Here is a 15,966-nt window from a genome sequence, read left to right as displayed (position 1 = left end):
TTGCTGGAAGAGAGACAATGGTAGAAGTGAAGAAGGACTGCTTCTCTAGTCTTAACCTATGTAAGGTGACTAGTGGGCGACAGCCTTGGCACTATGTATGACTCAGTGTCTAGTCATCCCTCTTGGGAATGGTTGGAGTGGAGAAAAGGGGGCAGTAATCAGTCTCTCTGGGCCCAGCTAAAGGTAAAAGAAACCTCCCTCAACCTCTCCTGCCTGAGCGTGGTGGCAAGGATGAGGGGAGAGGGGGCACTGGGACTGGGATTCTTTCCCAGCATAGTTGGAATTGAATAGTTCTCAATTCATAACGTGATTTTCACCTGACTTTTGACTTATCCAGCCTATGCTTTTGTCTTCTCTAAGGCAGTGGCATTTCCTCCCTATTCTTTAAATTACCATGTTTTGACATTGGGATTCAGGAAGCAATACTTGGACAGTTAGAATGTATCCTGGCTCTGAAAAGGGAGGTGGTAGGAGGTGATAACATTTATGCAGGATTTGTTTTGGGTTAGGCAATGTAGCCAATATGTATACTGAATCATTTCACTTCCAGTGATCCTCTGAGGTAGATTCTTTTACCTTTACATTGTAAATAAGGAAACTGATATCTAAAGAGGATAATTTGCCCCACAGTTACAGAGTTAGCAAGTCCAGGCAATCTAGCTTCAAGATCCCTTGATCTTCATCTTAACCTGCCTCAGCACCACTGTGGAAGCCAAGGCCTCGGAGTCATGGGGAGGTCTCCTTTTTCTGTCTCAACCTGTAGTTCTCAGTATATCCTGAAATTCTCCACTCCATGTCTGCTTATTTTATTCTTCCTGTCCTCTGCTTGTCAAAATCTAGGCCTTTAAGACTCTGAAACTTTCCTAGTTGGAACTGAATTCCTTTTTCCATATCCTTTGTCCTATTATGGGTCTTATTCTGCCTTAATTTACAGTTCTTTGTATACTCTATTAATAGATGGTTATAGCCTAATGAGACCAGTCATAGATGTGCCCTTTTCATTAGTGCTTTGCCTGCACCTATTATGTATCTATTGAACTGAGTCCCTCCCTGCTCACGTGGGAGCCAGGCTTTCTAACGGCTATCCCTTTTAGCCTGCCTTCCCGGCAGCTTCATCTATGCTTCCTCACCCCTTCAAGTGAGGTGGCAACTTGACTCTTTTTAGTGTTACCATGGTAGCCTGTGAGGCTTTCTGTCTAAAATGCTGCTTGCCATACACCAGACTGGTGTTTCCATGGCAACCAGGTAAAATCTATAGTTATGAGCTGGATGTCGGAAAGGAATACTGAAGTCTGAGAAGCTGTGTGTCTGAATCTTCTAGCTTCAAACATCCTCCTCCTTCCTAACATTTGCACTCTGTGTCCAGAACTAATTTTCTCTGCTCTTGGTGGAGAGAGCTTTGTGTGAGGTGAAGCAGACCAGGCAACTTAGGTCATGTGGGAAGGTGGAGACAAGGAAAGAGCTGATCAAAGATCACATTGAAAGTTGGATGAGTTCTGTTAGCTCTCCCAGATGATCTGCTTTCGGAGACCTTAAGGAGTTGGCTGGAGGTACTGGAGAGTCATTAAGCAGTTATTTTTGAGGGCAATGGGCAGATGAGGTGCCTGAGACTGGAAAGGAGCCAGCCAGTGCTGGATCGTGGAGCGGAAACGGTGATGTTGGAAATCAGAGACTTGTCAGACTCGTGCCAGTGTTCCATAAAGGATGGGAGTTTCAATTAACTTCCAAGCATTGTGCCTACGTGTTCAGGATACGTGGTGCTGAGAATTCGCCGTCTCCTCTCATTTCTGGGCCAAACCAACTCAGGGGGCCTCCAGCCTGTAGCAAATTGGTCACACTGTGGAGCAACCCTGCCTGGTCTGACTCAAACCAGCTGAGTGAGCTTGGATGTTGTTTTACCTCTCTTAACTCCAACTCTATACAATCAGATTATGGCCAGATGGCTTTGAAAACTCATCTGCAATATATTATTAATAATAGTACCTATTTTAAGGTTGTGAGGATTAAATGAAATGTTCCCTATAGAGGGCTTAAAGCTTGTTAGCTTGTCATTACTACTGCCATCTTTTTTCCCATTTTCCTGTATGCCTGCACACCTGACTTTCTACCTGACCTTACTCTCTTCCCCAACTTCAGAGCATGCTCAAGATTTATAAAGAGGAGAGGAGAGGATGGGACCATAATGAAAATAAACCTTAATTGTTCCTGTGCTAAAAGTCTCAGGCTCATAAGGTCCTGGGTCACATACAGCCAGCCTAACTTTCAGAAAAACAGATCCCACTGTCCAATCTTTTTTATGCCTGAAACTGTCTAATCAGATTATGGGCAGGTGGCTTTGAAAAATCAAGGTGAGCGTGTCTCCCCCTCCTCCCCCCCTTGCCTTCCTGGTACCTACTTAGTGCCCTTTGCTTTTTCTGGCACTCACTGTTACAGCCCTTAGCGTTCCTCCTAACCTCCCAGGCATCCCTGTAGCACCTGCTGTTGGTCTCCAGACCCTAGCCCTACTCTGGCAATTTCCTTTCAGAATAAGTATTTTAAATCATCACAGGTTCTCTGCCTAAGACCAGTTGTCATTTGAACAAAAAATGAAAAACTGTAGTATAATACCATCACTTAGGCTTTAGATGCCAATCTTCCCCCAGTCCTCCCTAAAATAACAAATCCAATAATGGGTCACCTGTGAGTCCTGTGGGAGGTATGTTGGACCTTGCAGACCGCAACTTAAATTTGTATTTCCAAAGTGGTGGTGTGCTTTGAGAGGCTAGCAAATTGCTAAAGGCCTGAATAAGGGACCAGGACACAGGTGTCAAAAAACATTACTTCCACTGCTCATTTGTATAATGCTTAACAAATTACAAAGATATTGGCATTGTATTTAGTCCTCATAACTCTCCTACAAGGGTAGGTGCTGCCTTTGTTGTATAGTTGGGAGAGCTGAGGTTCAGAAGGGCAGAGTTTAAGAGCTACTTTTCACCCTGGCCGGTGTGTCCAGTGGTAAGCACATTGGCCTGTGCACCAAACTATCACAGGTTCAATTTCCAGTCAAGGGCACATACCTGAGTTGCAGCAAATTTGATCCCCAGCCCCAGTTGGGGAGCATGCAGGAAGTAACCAATCGATGTGTCTCTCAAATCAATATTTCTCCCTTTTACATGGGTAAGGATTAACAAATCCTAGGGTAAGGATTAACAAATAAATAAATAAATAAATAAATAAATAAATAAATAGTGACTGGGTGCTACCTGCAAGGCCCCACTGAATTTGAATTTACTTATTTCAAAGAGGAAGGGAGTCAAAACCAGTTTGGCTCAATGGATAGAGCATTGACTTGTGGACTGAAACATCCCGTGTTAAGATTCTAGTCATGGGCATGTATCTTGGTTGCCGCCACATCCCTAGTGGGGAGTGTGCAGGAGACAGCTGACCTATGCTTCTCTCTCATCAATGTTTCTAGCCCTCTATCTCTCTCCCTTCCTCTGTAAAGAATCAATAAAATATATTTAAAAAAAAAAAAAAAGGAAGGGGGAGAGAGAGAGACATTTTAATGATGAGAGAGAATCTGATTGGCTGCCTCCATGCTCCACAATGGGTATTGAGCCTGCAACCTAGGCATGTGTCCTGATCACGAACTGAACCATGACCTCCTAGTTCATAGGTCAACATTCAACCACTGAGCCATGCCTGCCTGGCGTATTCACATCTTGAGTTTACAAAACCACCAAGCTATGGAGGCATGGCATCAAGATTCAAATAGATGAAAAGGGACCGTGAGCATGCATTAGAGAGCCACCAAGGTAAAGAATTAAAAGCAGGACACTCGAGTGATACCAACAACAAGCAAGGCTTAACAAGACTGCACACAGCCCACAAAGGGCTACACCAAGACTGTCCACCTCAGGTAACTGGGAGGCTGACTCACTGAACCATATAGGACACCTTAGCACACAAAGCCACCCTACCAACTCAGGGAAGCTGTGAAAATGCCAAGACAAGGAAATAGATCACAAACAAAAGAAATGGAGGAAAAGAAGAGACTGGATATAGAGTTCAAAACCATGCTTATAAGATTTTTCAAGAATTTCCTAGAAAAGGCTGTTAAAATAAATGAGACCTATGAAGATATGAAAAGGAATCAACTAGAACTAATAAGAGATCAACAAGAAATAATAAGGGATCAACAAGAAATAAAGAATATATTGTCTGAAATAAAAAAAAATATACAGAGTCCTAAAAACAAAATAGAAGATCGCAAGAATCAAGTCAAAGATTTGGAACATAAAGAGCCAGAAGACACTCCTCCGCAGAAGCAAGAAGACAAGAGAATCCAGAAAGTTGAAGATAATGTAAGAAACCTCTGGGACAATTCAAGCAAACCAACATCAGAATTATCGGGGTCCCAGAAGATGAGAGAGAGCAAGATATAGAAAACATACTGAAAGAAATAGTGACAGAAAACTTCCCTCACCTGGTGAAAGAATTAGACTTACAAGTCCAGGAAGCACACAGAACTCCAAACAAAAGGAATCCAAAGAAGACCACACCAAGATATATCATAATTAAAATTCCAAGAGCAAAAGACAAAGAGAATATTAAAATCAGCAAGAGCAAAGCAGGTAGTTACCTATAAAGGAGCACCTATACGATTGTCAGCTGATTTCTCAACAGAAACCATGCAGGCCGGATGGGAATGGCAAGAAATATTCAAGGTAATGAAGAGCAAGAACCTACAGCCAAGGATAATCTATCCAGCAAAGCTATCACTCAGAATCGAAGGTCAGATAGAGAGCTTCACAAATAAAAAAAAGCTAAAGGAGTTCATCACCACCAAACCAGAATTATATGAATTGGTGAAGGGGGTTCTTTCGGAAGAGAAAGTAAATAAAGATAAAAACTATGAACAACAAATACCTAACTATAAACAAGTGAATCTAAAAACCAAGGGAATTAAAAAAAAATCTGATGAACAATATTAACTGTTGAATATAATGGAATCAGAGGTATGGAAGGGGAGTGGATTGACGATTCTCGGGGAAAAGGGGAGAGGGGGGTGTGGGAAGAGACTGAACATAAACTGCACCTGTGGATGAGGACAATGGGGGGTGGGGAAAGGGCAGAGGGTGGGGTGGGAACCTGGTGGAGGGGAGCAATTGAGGGGGGGGGGGTGGTGGTGAACATTTGTAATAATATGAACAATAAAGATTTATTAAAAAAAAAAAAGCAGGACACTTCTTTTTGTGGCTTTAACAACTTGGCTGCAAAATCCACCCAAATGTTGTTGCCTTCTGTATCGGGAAGGTCTTTACCCATCATGGGGCGGGCTGCCCACCATTTCTCCTGTGCATTTGCTCATGTAGCTTCACAAGGGGTTCTTTTCCTTCTTTCCTCCATCTACCTGCACTTTTCAGCATACGTCCTTCAAGCTCCAGTTGCTAAAATATGTCTTCTAAATTTTGTTTCTCCCATTCTTAGAAAATTGAAAGCACAGGATGTTACCCCCAGTTAGATGGAATGTGGTACAGTATGCTGCTGTTTGTCCATAGTAGTGCTGTCACCACCTTGTTTCATTTCTCCTCATTAGTTGTAAGTTACCTGCAGGCAGGGATGGAGTTTTATCTGTATTTGCTTTCCTCAGAGGGCCCAGCACAGTGATTGTCAGAGTGTAATATCTGAGAGGAACAATAAGCATTTGTATATGAAAGATGATAATATCCAGGAAAAGTTTACTTGGACTGATGTGGATTGGAGATTTTATATATATATATATATATATATATATATATATATATATATATATGCCTAAGTGACTGAATGACCGGTCGTTATGATGTGCACTGACCACCAGGGGGCAGATGCTCAATGCAGGAGCCGCCCCTGGTGGTCTGTGTGTTCCCACAGCAGGAGTGCTGCTCAGCTAATCAACCTGGCCCAGCATCTCACCAGCCCAGTGGCAGCCACTCCCTCCCTCAGTAGTCCTGCAGGTCCAATCTTTGGAGAATGGGCCAGGCGCCAACAGATCCAGACAGCCCTGCTGGCCTCCTGGAAGTCGGCCTCCAGCACTGCGGCCACTTCCTCTCCCTAGACTTCCACAAGGAAGAAACAATATAAAAGCAGCAGCCAAATGGCTCCTTACAACTGACGTGAATGTCAGCAGGATGGGATCCTGGGACCGGCGTCCCACTGCCTGCCCGGAGGGCCAATCATGTCCCAGCCCCACCCCCACCCCCCTTGGGGCCCCACTGTGCACGAATTCATGCACCAGGCCTCTAGTGTTAAATTAATAAAAGATGTATATATGAGTGGACTTCCTGGGAGTGAGTGTTTAACCCAGAAGACTTGTGGAGTTGTCACTGCATGACTGGCAGCCTTTCAGAAGACAAGAGACCCTGCTCCAGTCTCTGTAGAAACTATTAGATACAGCAGGGCCTAAAGTCCCAACTTTAAGCAGAGCCCAGACAGAGGACTACATTCTAAGACTGTGCATTAGGGGAGGGCACAGTCTGTGGGCCAATGAGAAGGCCTTATGAGCTGGGGGAATGGAGATAACAGGTGGGCAGGTTTTTTGTTTGTTTGTTTTTTAAATATATTTTATTGATTTTGTACAGAGAGGAAAGGAGAGAGATAGAAACATCGATGCAAGAGAGTCATCGCCTCTTGCACACCCCCTACTGGGGATATGCCCGCAAGCAAGGTACATGCCCTTGACTGGAATCGAACCCAGGACCCTTCAGTGCCCAAGCCAACACTCTATCCATTGAGCCAAACTGGTTTCGGCAGGTGGGCAAGTTTTTGGCTGGTAAGAGCACAGACCCCAAGACAATCACAGTGGTTAAGGGGAGCGCAAGAGCAGAGGAAGTCTTACCTGGCACAGCCAGCTGGGGTCCCAGGGCCCTTAGCTATCTCTCACACCAGATCAGATCAGCAGCCCGTCTGTACTTTGCCTTGATCAAGGGAGGGAGACAAATGGCCTGGCTCTCAGAGAAGACCCCACCTCTCCCAAGTCTGGCAGGAGCGTGACTTTAGCTTCCTTCTGTTCTGAGCTCTTCCCTGTAGGCGTCTGGAGGGAACACACAGATGGGTCGGCTGATAGACTGGCTGAGGTGGGGGCAGGGAAGCCTGTGGTGTGTGTGGTTCCCTCATGAGGAGGTCCGGCCATCATCTTCAGAATTCTGCCACATGAAAGGCACTGAGCTTTTTTTTTTTTTTTTTTTTTTTTTTTTAATGTTTTTATTTATTTCAGAAAGGGAGAGAGGGATAGAAACATCATGATGAGAGAGAATCATTGATCGGCTGTCTCCTGCATGCCCTACACAGGATTGAGCCCACAGCCCAGGCTTGTGCCATGACTTCCTGGTTCATAGGTCAGTGCTATTGAGCCACCTCAGCTGGGCAAGGCACTGGACTTGTTTCTCTTCCTCCCTTTCTGCCCCCTTTGACCGTTGGTGGTACTCTTCCTCTAGCAAAGCCCTCCTCCCGTGGCAGTAGCCTCCTGCTCAGTTGTAGTTCTTCCACTGCCTCTGGTGGCTGTATTTCCACCTTTTCTCCCATCCAAGTACTAACCAGGCCCGACCCTGCTTAGCTTCCGAGATCAGACGAGATCGGGCGCGTTCAGGGTGGTATGGCCGTAGACTGTATTTCCACCTCTTCTAAGCTGCTGCATTACTGTGTGAGCTGTGCCACTCACAGCAAGGCAGTCAGGAATCGTTCGCGTGAAGCCCGGAAGGACCGAACTCCCCACCCCGATTTAGACCTGCGGGTGCTGCCCCACGACCTCCACCAAAGCCCATGTAAGGAGCTCAGTCTTTAAAGAGTGAAGAAAAGTTCTCTGGGGGGGGGGGGGGAAATAAATGGAAATTGTACTTCAAATTTTTTTTATTCTAGAGAGAAGAAAGGAGAGAGAGATCATACCCACCCCAACCAGGGATTGAGCCTGCAACCCAGGAATATGCCCCTACTGAGAATCGAACCAATGACCTCTTGGTCCATGGGTTGATGCTCAACCACTGAGCCTCTTTTTTTTTCTTTTTCTTTTTGTTAAATGTTTTTATTGATTTCAGAGAGGGGAAGAGAAAGATAGAAACATTGATGAAAAAGAAACAAATGGATTGCCTCTTGTATGCCCCCTACTGGGGATCGAGCCCACAATCCAGACATGTGCCCTGAGCAGGAATTCACCTGGTGACCTCCTGGTACATGGGATGACACTCAACCAACTGGGCCATGCTGGCTGGGCTAACCCCTAACTCTTAATGCCTTAGCATCCTGCCACAGCCTGCGACTCCTCCCTCTCTATACCAGCCACTCAGTTGCCAAGCCCCATCTATTCTGACTCTCAAACCCATGCTGTGGCTACTTTCCCACTGCTCTCTCTCTCGGGCTGCTCCTTCCTTGCCCTTCAGATGTAACACTTGTGATTGGTCCCTACATTCAGGTCCTCAGGCCTTGCCACTGCTGCTCTAATCCATACACTCCTCTCCCAGCCTCCTCTTCCCAAAGACCATCCATCTGATTGCCTAGGGCACTAACTCCTTTGCCAGCATTTCAAGTCCTTTGTAATAGGGCAGCAAACCTTTTCCATGTTCCTCTCTTACCCCCTCTTCATGTCTCTGAAGTTTCAACTAAACTGCAGAACCATCTGGTCTCTTAATGGGCCCAGTGTGTTTTCCTGAATTTCAATATTTGAACTGTCTTTGTTCATGGTCCCCAGAGATTAGAGCTGGCTTACTCTACCACAGCCATGTAATTTCTCTGGCCCTTTCACCACAGCCACTGCCCACGGCCCTGCTCATTGTGTTGCCTTCATTTCTCCTACTGTTCCTCTTCCTCCTCCTCCCTCCCCTCCCCCCCCCCCCCCCTTAATCCTTAGTGGAAAGGCAACCTCAGATGCAAAGGTTGATAAAATCATTAAGTATCAAGCAGACATGAGTGGAACCCCAGCTCTGCTTATTGACCTCTCAGACAGGTTACTTAAACTTGTTTCTTCCACAGTAAAAACAGGTACGGTAGTAACACCTTATACAGTCATTAAAGAATTAACAAACAAAGTGAATAAAGTCCTAAGGAGAGTGTCACTGTCACATTATCTCATGCTGGGCTAGTCTCACTTAGTTCCTCTGCAGCGATAAGGACTAAGAAGACAGACATTTCATTCCTCTTCCCATCAAGTTCCGGGAACCTGAGTGGGTGAGGTGGAGGCCTGGCCCCTGGGTGCTCAGGTAGCTAGCACTGCATGTGTAAGCGGCTGCCTCTGTTCCCTTTGTTCAAACTCGTGGCTCAGGCAGCAGCAGGCGTGGGCGTTAGCAGGGAAGGCACTGACAGCTTCAGTGCTCACCCGGCTTTGCAGGTGACAGCTGGGGTGGTGGATCCCTGTCAGGGGAGGTGCAGGCTGACCCTGTCATGACCCAGCTGGTGGGCCTCTCTGGTGTATGTGGGCCTCACCTCAAACCAGTCCAGGTCACAGCTGAATGTAGCTCTTGGAAATAAATGTAGCTTCTAGCCTGCTTCTTGCAGTATAAGGTAGGGTAAAGAGATGGGTACTTGGTACTACTGGGTCACTAAGTTACTAAATTCTAGCAGATGGATTACTTCAAGCTCCTCTCCAGGCCTGTTTCTTCAACAGCAAAGGCAACGGCACGAGTTAGACCCAGTTAACTCCAAGGGGCTGTGGTCACCTGTCACGGCCTACATCAGGACCAAGTCAGTTCTGAAGCCTCCCTAGAAATTTAGGTCCTTGCTCCTTTGGGCCTGAGTTTTCTTGTCTATAACAGACAAGAGTTTCCCACATCCATCCCTTGTGTGGGGGCATTGAAAACAAAGTCAAAGTGAACAGGTGCAGTAGAAAAATTCTTTATTCTAAAGGGAAAGGTGGACCCTTGCTGGTACCTCCTGGGCCCTGGCCAAAGGGGAGTTACCACCGGCTCAGCAACTCACGCTGGCATCTGAAGGCAAAAGTCTGTCCACACCTTACCTTTAAGGGCCTTAAAGGGGAAGTGCCGTGGTGTAATGATATATCACAAAATCAATTCTCAAAAAATAGCACTACCAGGCCCCTGCCTTATTTAACTCCTTAAAGGCAAAGTGGACAAGTGCAGCAGATAAGAGCCAGAACGTTATAGGAAAAGTCTCCAAGAAGGGTCTCTGTCTTTACCTTTAAGAATCTCTTAAAGGTGAGGCATGTTCGTGCAGAGTACAAAGATGGAAAAACCCTGTAAAAGAGTCTACAAAGCTCTTTTCCAGTTCTCGGTTTCAGGGTCTCTACCGAAGAGGTGGTGAAGCGCGAAGTAATGAACAAAACACTGTACCTTCCCGCCCGTCGGCGCGCCCGCCAGGCCCGTCTCTGGCGCCCGGGGCGGGGGCGGGCGTTTCAGAGGCCGCCCCCCACCCCTCTCACGCGGTCACCCCGGGGCGTCCGGGGAGTTTTTGGTTTCCTAGAGTCTACACCCTCCCCCTCCGGCCCGGCCGTCTTCACAAAGGAAGTCGGACAGGGTGCGGCGGGGCCTGGGGGCGAGCCGAGAGCGGTGACCATGGCGACCACGGTGACCATGGCGACCGCGGTGACCATGGCGACCGCGGCTCAGAGCACGGAGAGGTCGTGACACGACCTGGAGCGCTGCTTGAAGAACTTGGCGTTGCGGGGCACCAGGTTGGCAAGGAAGCGCTTGGCCTTCTTGGTGAGGCTCTCGCGGCGCGCGGCGGGCGCGGGGCCCTCGGGGCTGCCCCGCTCCGGCCGCGGGCCCCCCGCGTGGCCGCGGCCCCGCCTCAGGCGGATCTGGCGGACGGCGCCCTCGAAGAGCTCCCGGGTGTTGTGGTGCAGCGCGGCCGACGTCTCGATGTGCTTGCAGCTCAGGGTCCCGGCCAGGTGGCGGCCCTCTGCGGGGAGGGGCGGGGTCAGGGTGTGCGGCGGGAAGGGTGCGAGGCCCAGAGGGACGAGTAGGGGTCGTGGGGAGGGAAAAGGGGGGCAGTTGGAGAAGATGCGAGGGGGAGTGAAAGGGAGGGCTCCTCGGGGCCCCAGGCATGGGCACTGAGAGACTGCGGGGGCTAAATGCAGTTAAGTTTGTGCACCTGACAGCAGAAAGGCCTTATGGAAAAGGGGTGACTTGGAAGGGAGAAGATACCTTAGGATGGCAAGTAGGGATGATGAGGTTCAGGACACCCACCCTCCAGTGAGACCTCCCGGGAGCGGGCCAGGTCACTCTTGTTTCCCACGAGGATGACAGGCAGGTCGTGGTGGGGCCTCCCAGCTCGGAGCCGAAGGAGAGTCTCTGGAACTTTGGAGAAGCTTCGTCGGTCAGTGACTGAGAAGACGATGAGGAAGGCGTCCCCAGTCTGAAGGCAGTGGTCCTGCAGCCAGCCCGCACCGTCCCCCTGCAGAGGGCAGAAAGTCATAGAATGTCAGGGCTGGGAGCATGGGAAAACCTGCCAGGCACCTGCAATCTCAAGGACGAGGAATCGGGATGTGAGGGAGAAACCACCTGTTTAGAACAGCAGAGCTAGGGAATGGCAGAATCTCCATCTCCAGGGTGTGTTTGTGGGGGAGGTACGAGTTAGTAATGTGAGCCCCTCACTGGAGAGTTGGAGACATAGGATCCTAGGCTAGGTAGGGTAACCCGTCCTATTTTCTGATACACAATAAGCTCAAGAAAGTTTAAGAAATGACTGCTATTCAAGTGTTATGTAATCTGGTCTCTTGTTTCTATATAGTAACCATTTATATCCCAATGTTCACAAGTCCTCACTTTTTCTTTTTTCTTTCCCTGACATTCCAGAGCCCTGAGCCCCTGCCGGGTCAGACTCTTCCAGGCTGAAAAAAGTATGGGATAGGGTCCATTTCAGAATGTGTAGCCTGGCTTGCATCTGCAGGGTTTGCCAAATTCAAATCCTAAACTTTCCTCTGGATCAGAAGACCCTGGAAGGAAGTGGGTCTTGTTGCCGTGAAATGCACACTGTTGTGGGCCTTGGCTCTCTAAGATGATAACACACCAGCCTTCCCTCAGGCTTCGCCCTTCCCCAGTTCTCGGGGGGGTTCATCCCCTGCTCGCAGCCACGGGTTAGTTCTCACCTGTTCCCAGATGTCATAAACCACTAAAGTCACTTCCTCCTTGTCCACCATGATGCGTCTCTCATAGGTGTCCTCTGTGGGGAAGTAAGGACAGGGAATGGTGCCCATTAGGAAGCTCTCCACTCTGGTGAACCTGGTAACCAGGGACGCCTCAGATCCCAGAACCAGGGAGCGTCCTCCGGGGAGGACACCACAAAAAGCATTGGAGAAACTTCTCTTAGGTTCTGGCTCCCAGGAGCTGCTCATGCCTTGAGCTCCTCCACCCCTGACTAGCTCTGGAGGCACCCTCAACCCCTGCAGGGCTCCCCCAAATACCTGGGTTCTCCGGCTCTTGAGCACCGTCTCCCTGGAGACCGCCAAAAGTGCCTGCTAAGGAGCTCTTGCCCACGCCACTCTCCCCCACAAGCATGACCTTGAAGATGGCATCCTTTTGGGTGGTGGCTGCCTCCCCTGAGCCCAAGGAGTCAGAAGAGCCAGAGGATGAGGCTTGAGGTGGCCAGTCAAGTTCATCTACAGCCTGGGCCCGCCGCAGCTGGTGCTTGTAGGGGACAGGCATGCTGCCCCTTCGTCTGGGGAGGCCAGGGGCAGAGGGCGGCCCGCTCCGGTCCAAGCCTGCCAACAGTTTCTCTGACTTCTTCAGCAGTGTGGCATTTGCTTCTGGGGGGCAAAGAGACAGAAGCTATGAGCAGGGGATGCCCAGCCTTCTGCAGAGGGCTCAGTCCTGGTGGTTTCAGCTTTAGAGGCCCACCTGATGACCATGACCCAGAAGGAGCCGAGAATCCTTAATCTGACCCCTTCCACTGAAACTCCCCCAGAAGCCTGAACTGGTGCGGCACCAAGGAGCTGACCTGATGGCTTGTCCAAAGTGGCTCCAGCCATAACCTATTCAAAACTGCCCCTGCAGGGGAGGCACCTGTGTGCAGTCTTGCACACCCACTCACACTTCACACGGACACATAGGCACACTCTCTGGCCTGGGGGCTGCTCTTCCTTCGGCCAAGAAGCCCGGCCCCTGCTGCTTCCTGCACCGGCAACCCCCTGGCTTGCTGGCTCAGCGATGAGAAACTGGAGCGGCTGCCGTGTTCTGTGGGGGTGGGTAGCGGTAGTCAAAAACTTTGCGGGGAGCCTGATCCCAGGGAAGGTCCTTTGCGCTTTGAGATGTGTGCTTTGTGTCTCTGTGGGTGTGTGCATGCGAGAGGCTGCCTCTCCCGTGGCCCTGTAGGTGAGTATCCCCCAGTGCATGGCGGTGCGTGAGAATCCTGCATCCCTGGCCGTTTCAATGAGTTGGAAAAAATATTGTATTCATGGTGAGGAAGAGGAAGGATGGGAGAGGGAGAGAGGGTGAGAAGGAGAGAGCAGGAACATAAGAGAGTGACAATGCATGGGTCAGGGTAACAGGAGGAAGATGGACAGACACAACAAAGGGGGATGGAGAGAGGCTGAAAATAGCCCAGGATCAATACTTGGCTAGCAGCCAGAGCCTCGGGAGCTAAAGAAACCCTTACAACAGGTCCCCAGGGCAGCCCCTTGCCCGTGATTCCCCCGGCTCGGGGGCCGCCCCTTCCCTTTTCCCGTTCCTTTCCTCCTGCTTCTAGGGAACGAGTGGGACCTAGGGGGACAAGTACAAATTTCCCCAGCGTAGCCCTGAGAGTGAGGGGGAGGGGGCATTTAAGCAGCTCTTCCCCCCACCCCCCAGTCCAACCCCATTCCCAGCCTGAGTGGAGGCTTCTCCCCTTTCCAAGGTGCTCTCTCTCCTTCTTGCTGTTTGGGTTCAAGCTCCTTTAACGCCTCGATCTGACCTCCCCACCAAAGCTTCGGCTCCCACCCCCATGGTTCCAGCCAAAACCTGCCCGCTCTGCCTCACCTGGTGTGGGCGTCCCTGGGGAGGAATTCTGGTGGCTGCCGGAGGGGCAGAGAGCTGTGGTTTCCGTGTCTGCGTCCATGTCGGCGTCCAGGTCCGAATGCATCGGTGTGCGTGAGTGCGCAGCCCGGCGACCAGCAGTACCGCTATCTCATTCAGAGCACTGTCAGCTTTTCCCTTTAAATACCTCCCCCCCCCCCACGTGTCCTCCCCCCTAGACACCTGGGGAAATTGTCCCGCCCCTGATGAGGTCACACATGCTAATGAACAGTGATGTCAGCGGGATTCCCTCCTTTCTGCCCTCCCCGCTTTGTGTCGCTTCCCTCCCGGAGCACACACTGCAGAATCAGGGTAAGACACAATAGAACAAAGTCAGAGAGCAGAAGAGACAGGGTCTCTGAGAAGTGGGGCGAGGGTTTGGTGGGTGAGGGAGCTGAGGAAGGCAGGAGGCAGGGACACAAGGACCCAGGAGGTCTTTCTCCAGGAGCCAGGATTATGCATCATTTATCTCTGTGTTCCCAGCCCCCTAGCCCAGAGTAGGTGCTCTGTGGCTAAATGGAGGTCTAGAGGCAGAAACCAAAAGAGGCACCCACCTTGCCACCAAGCTTCCCTGTCACCCTCTTCCTCCCCATACCTCCCCTTCTAGGCTAAGGCCCAGAAAAGTACCCAGGTAGATGGGGCTTAAAAAAAAAAAAATATATATATATATATATATATATATATATATATATATATATATATATATATATATATATATATTATTGATTTTTCACTGAGAGGAATAGAGAGTTAGAAACATCGATGAGAGAGAATCATCTATCAGCTGCCTCTTGCACACACACCCCCTCCCCCCCACTGAGGATATGCCTGCAACCAAGGTACATGCCCTTGACCGGTATCAAACCCGGGACCCCTCAGTCCACAGGCCGACACTCTAACCGTTCTATCCACTGAGCCAAACCGGTTTCGGCTAGATGGGGCTTTGAGGAAAAAGAGATGGTTGTTTTGTTTGGGCTGCTTCCTTAAGTCACCAAGTTCAGGTACTGCAAACCATTGAGGCGACTTCCTCTTCCTCCCCCTCCCTGACAGGCCAACCAGCCGAGTGTTAATCAGAGCAGGAAAAAGGGGAGAGGCTAACCCTTTGGAGGTTCCCAACGCCAAGGTCGGGTATAGGATATGAGCCCCTCCCCTGGAGTCCCTCCCGGCCAGCCACCAGGGCTTCTGGCTACACAAGGCAGACACGATGTCTACCTCCTTTTGTAAAACCAGGATGGTGTCTCATTTACTGTTCCTTTCCTGCCCAATTATTCTTGGACTTCCTTCCTGACACCTGCAAGCACCCAAACATTGTGATTTCCTGGCCCCTGCTGACCATTTTTGTCAGGTCTTCCTACAGTATCTTTTATCCTCTTGGCTGTAAGGCTCAGTGGTAGGCGGGTGGCCTGTCTCCAAATCAATCATGCAGCTGGAAAAAAAGTAGGGACACCAGGACTCCCACCTACATCTTTCCAATGCCAAAGATTGTTCTTCATCTCTGCCCTGTGCTGCCTTCCTTGTCTTAAATATTACAACTGTCTCCTATTATTGGGAACAACCCATATTGCAGTCTTTGGTGGACTTTTTCTAATTGAAGAGGCAAATGGTAATCCGACTAACATCTGGATACCAACTACAGGGCAACATGGTGGGGTCTAGTGGGAGCAGAAAGGACGCCTGAACAGGTACAATACTCATGCGCTTTACTCATAGGATAGACTCTCCAGTCTTCAATCATGGACTATTTATCTGTTATTCACAATATTAATGTGTCCATGTGTGTTCATGTACACATAGTTAAGCACATTTAGAGCAGCAAGTGACCCTGATAGCCTGCTAGTAAGGGAAGCAACACCACAAAAACCTTTTAAAGCAGTCATAAGCATTTAAAAAGTGCTCTAATATCATTTGGCATAAAGGCAACAGCCCCCTGACGCTGTTATCACTTCTGAAAACATAGCTTAAGAGAAGCCATTGGTTTCTATGAGCGATCCTCAGCATCCCACAAACATTT

General features: G+C 49.3%; 1 protein-coding gene and 1 long non-coding RNA gene across 3 annotated transcripts in view; both read right to left on the bottom strand.

The window, feature by feature from the left end:
- The window catches only part of LOC311611566, a 193,022-nt gene that overhangs the window by 12,755 nt on the left and 164,301 nt on the right, over nucleotides 1-15,966 (bottom strand). The gene's annotated exons all lie outside the window — the stretch shown is intronic.
- Nucleotides 10,428-14,607, bottom strand: REM2 (RRAD and GEM like GTPase 2). 2 transcript variants are annotated; one of them, XM_084863112.1, is made up of 5 exons: nucleotides 13,920-14,607; nucleotides 12,371-12,712; nucleotides 12,056-12,129; nucleotides 11,154-11,361; nucleotides 10,428-10,866 (listed from the first exon to the last, which is right to left on the bottom strand). In XM_084863112.1, exons 1-5 carry the CDS (start codon nucleotides 14,020-14,022, stop codon nucleotides 10,571-10,573), a joined length of 1,023 nt encoding a protein of 340 aa, XP_084719238.1. In that variant the 5' UTR covers nucleotides 14,023-14,607; the 3' UTR covers nucleotides 10,428-10,570. The 2 variants fall into 2 exon arrangements, with proteins under 2 accessions (XP_084719238.1, XP_084719239.1); XM_084863113.1 differs by lacking the exon at nucleotides 13,920-14,607 and adding an exon at nucleotides 12,997-13,031.

The sequence above is a fragment of the Pipistrellus hanaki genome (genome assembly GCF_964339955.1).
Source record: "Pipistrellus hanaki genome assembly, chromosome: 1".
In the NCBI taxonomy this organism is placed as follows: domain Eukaryota; kingdom Metazoa; phylum Chordata; class Mammalia; order Chiroptera; family Vespertilionidae; genus Pipistrellus; species Pipistrellus hanaki.
The sequence above is the reverse complement of the archived record's forward strand: the minus strand, read 5'-3'. Positions and strand labels throughout refer to the sequence as shown.

What these genes read in the sequence shown, in the direction of transcription:
- REM2 (XM_084863112.1), bottom strand. Translation starts at nt 14,022, where the DNA reads ATGCATTCGGACCTGGACGCCGACATGGACGCAGACACGGAAACCACA. An exon ending in CCCAGGGACGCCCACACCAG is followed by an intron (nt 12,713 to 13,919) that starts GTGAGGCAGAGC and finishes TTTGCCCCCCAG; the next exon opens with AAGCAAATGCCACACTGCTG. An exon ending in TCAAGAGCCGGAGAACCCAG is followed by an intron (nt 12,130 to 12,370) that starts GTATTTGGGGGA and finishes ACTTCCCCACAG; the next exon opens with AGGACACCTATGAGAGACGC.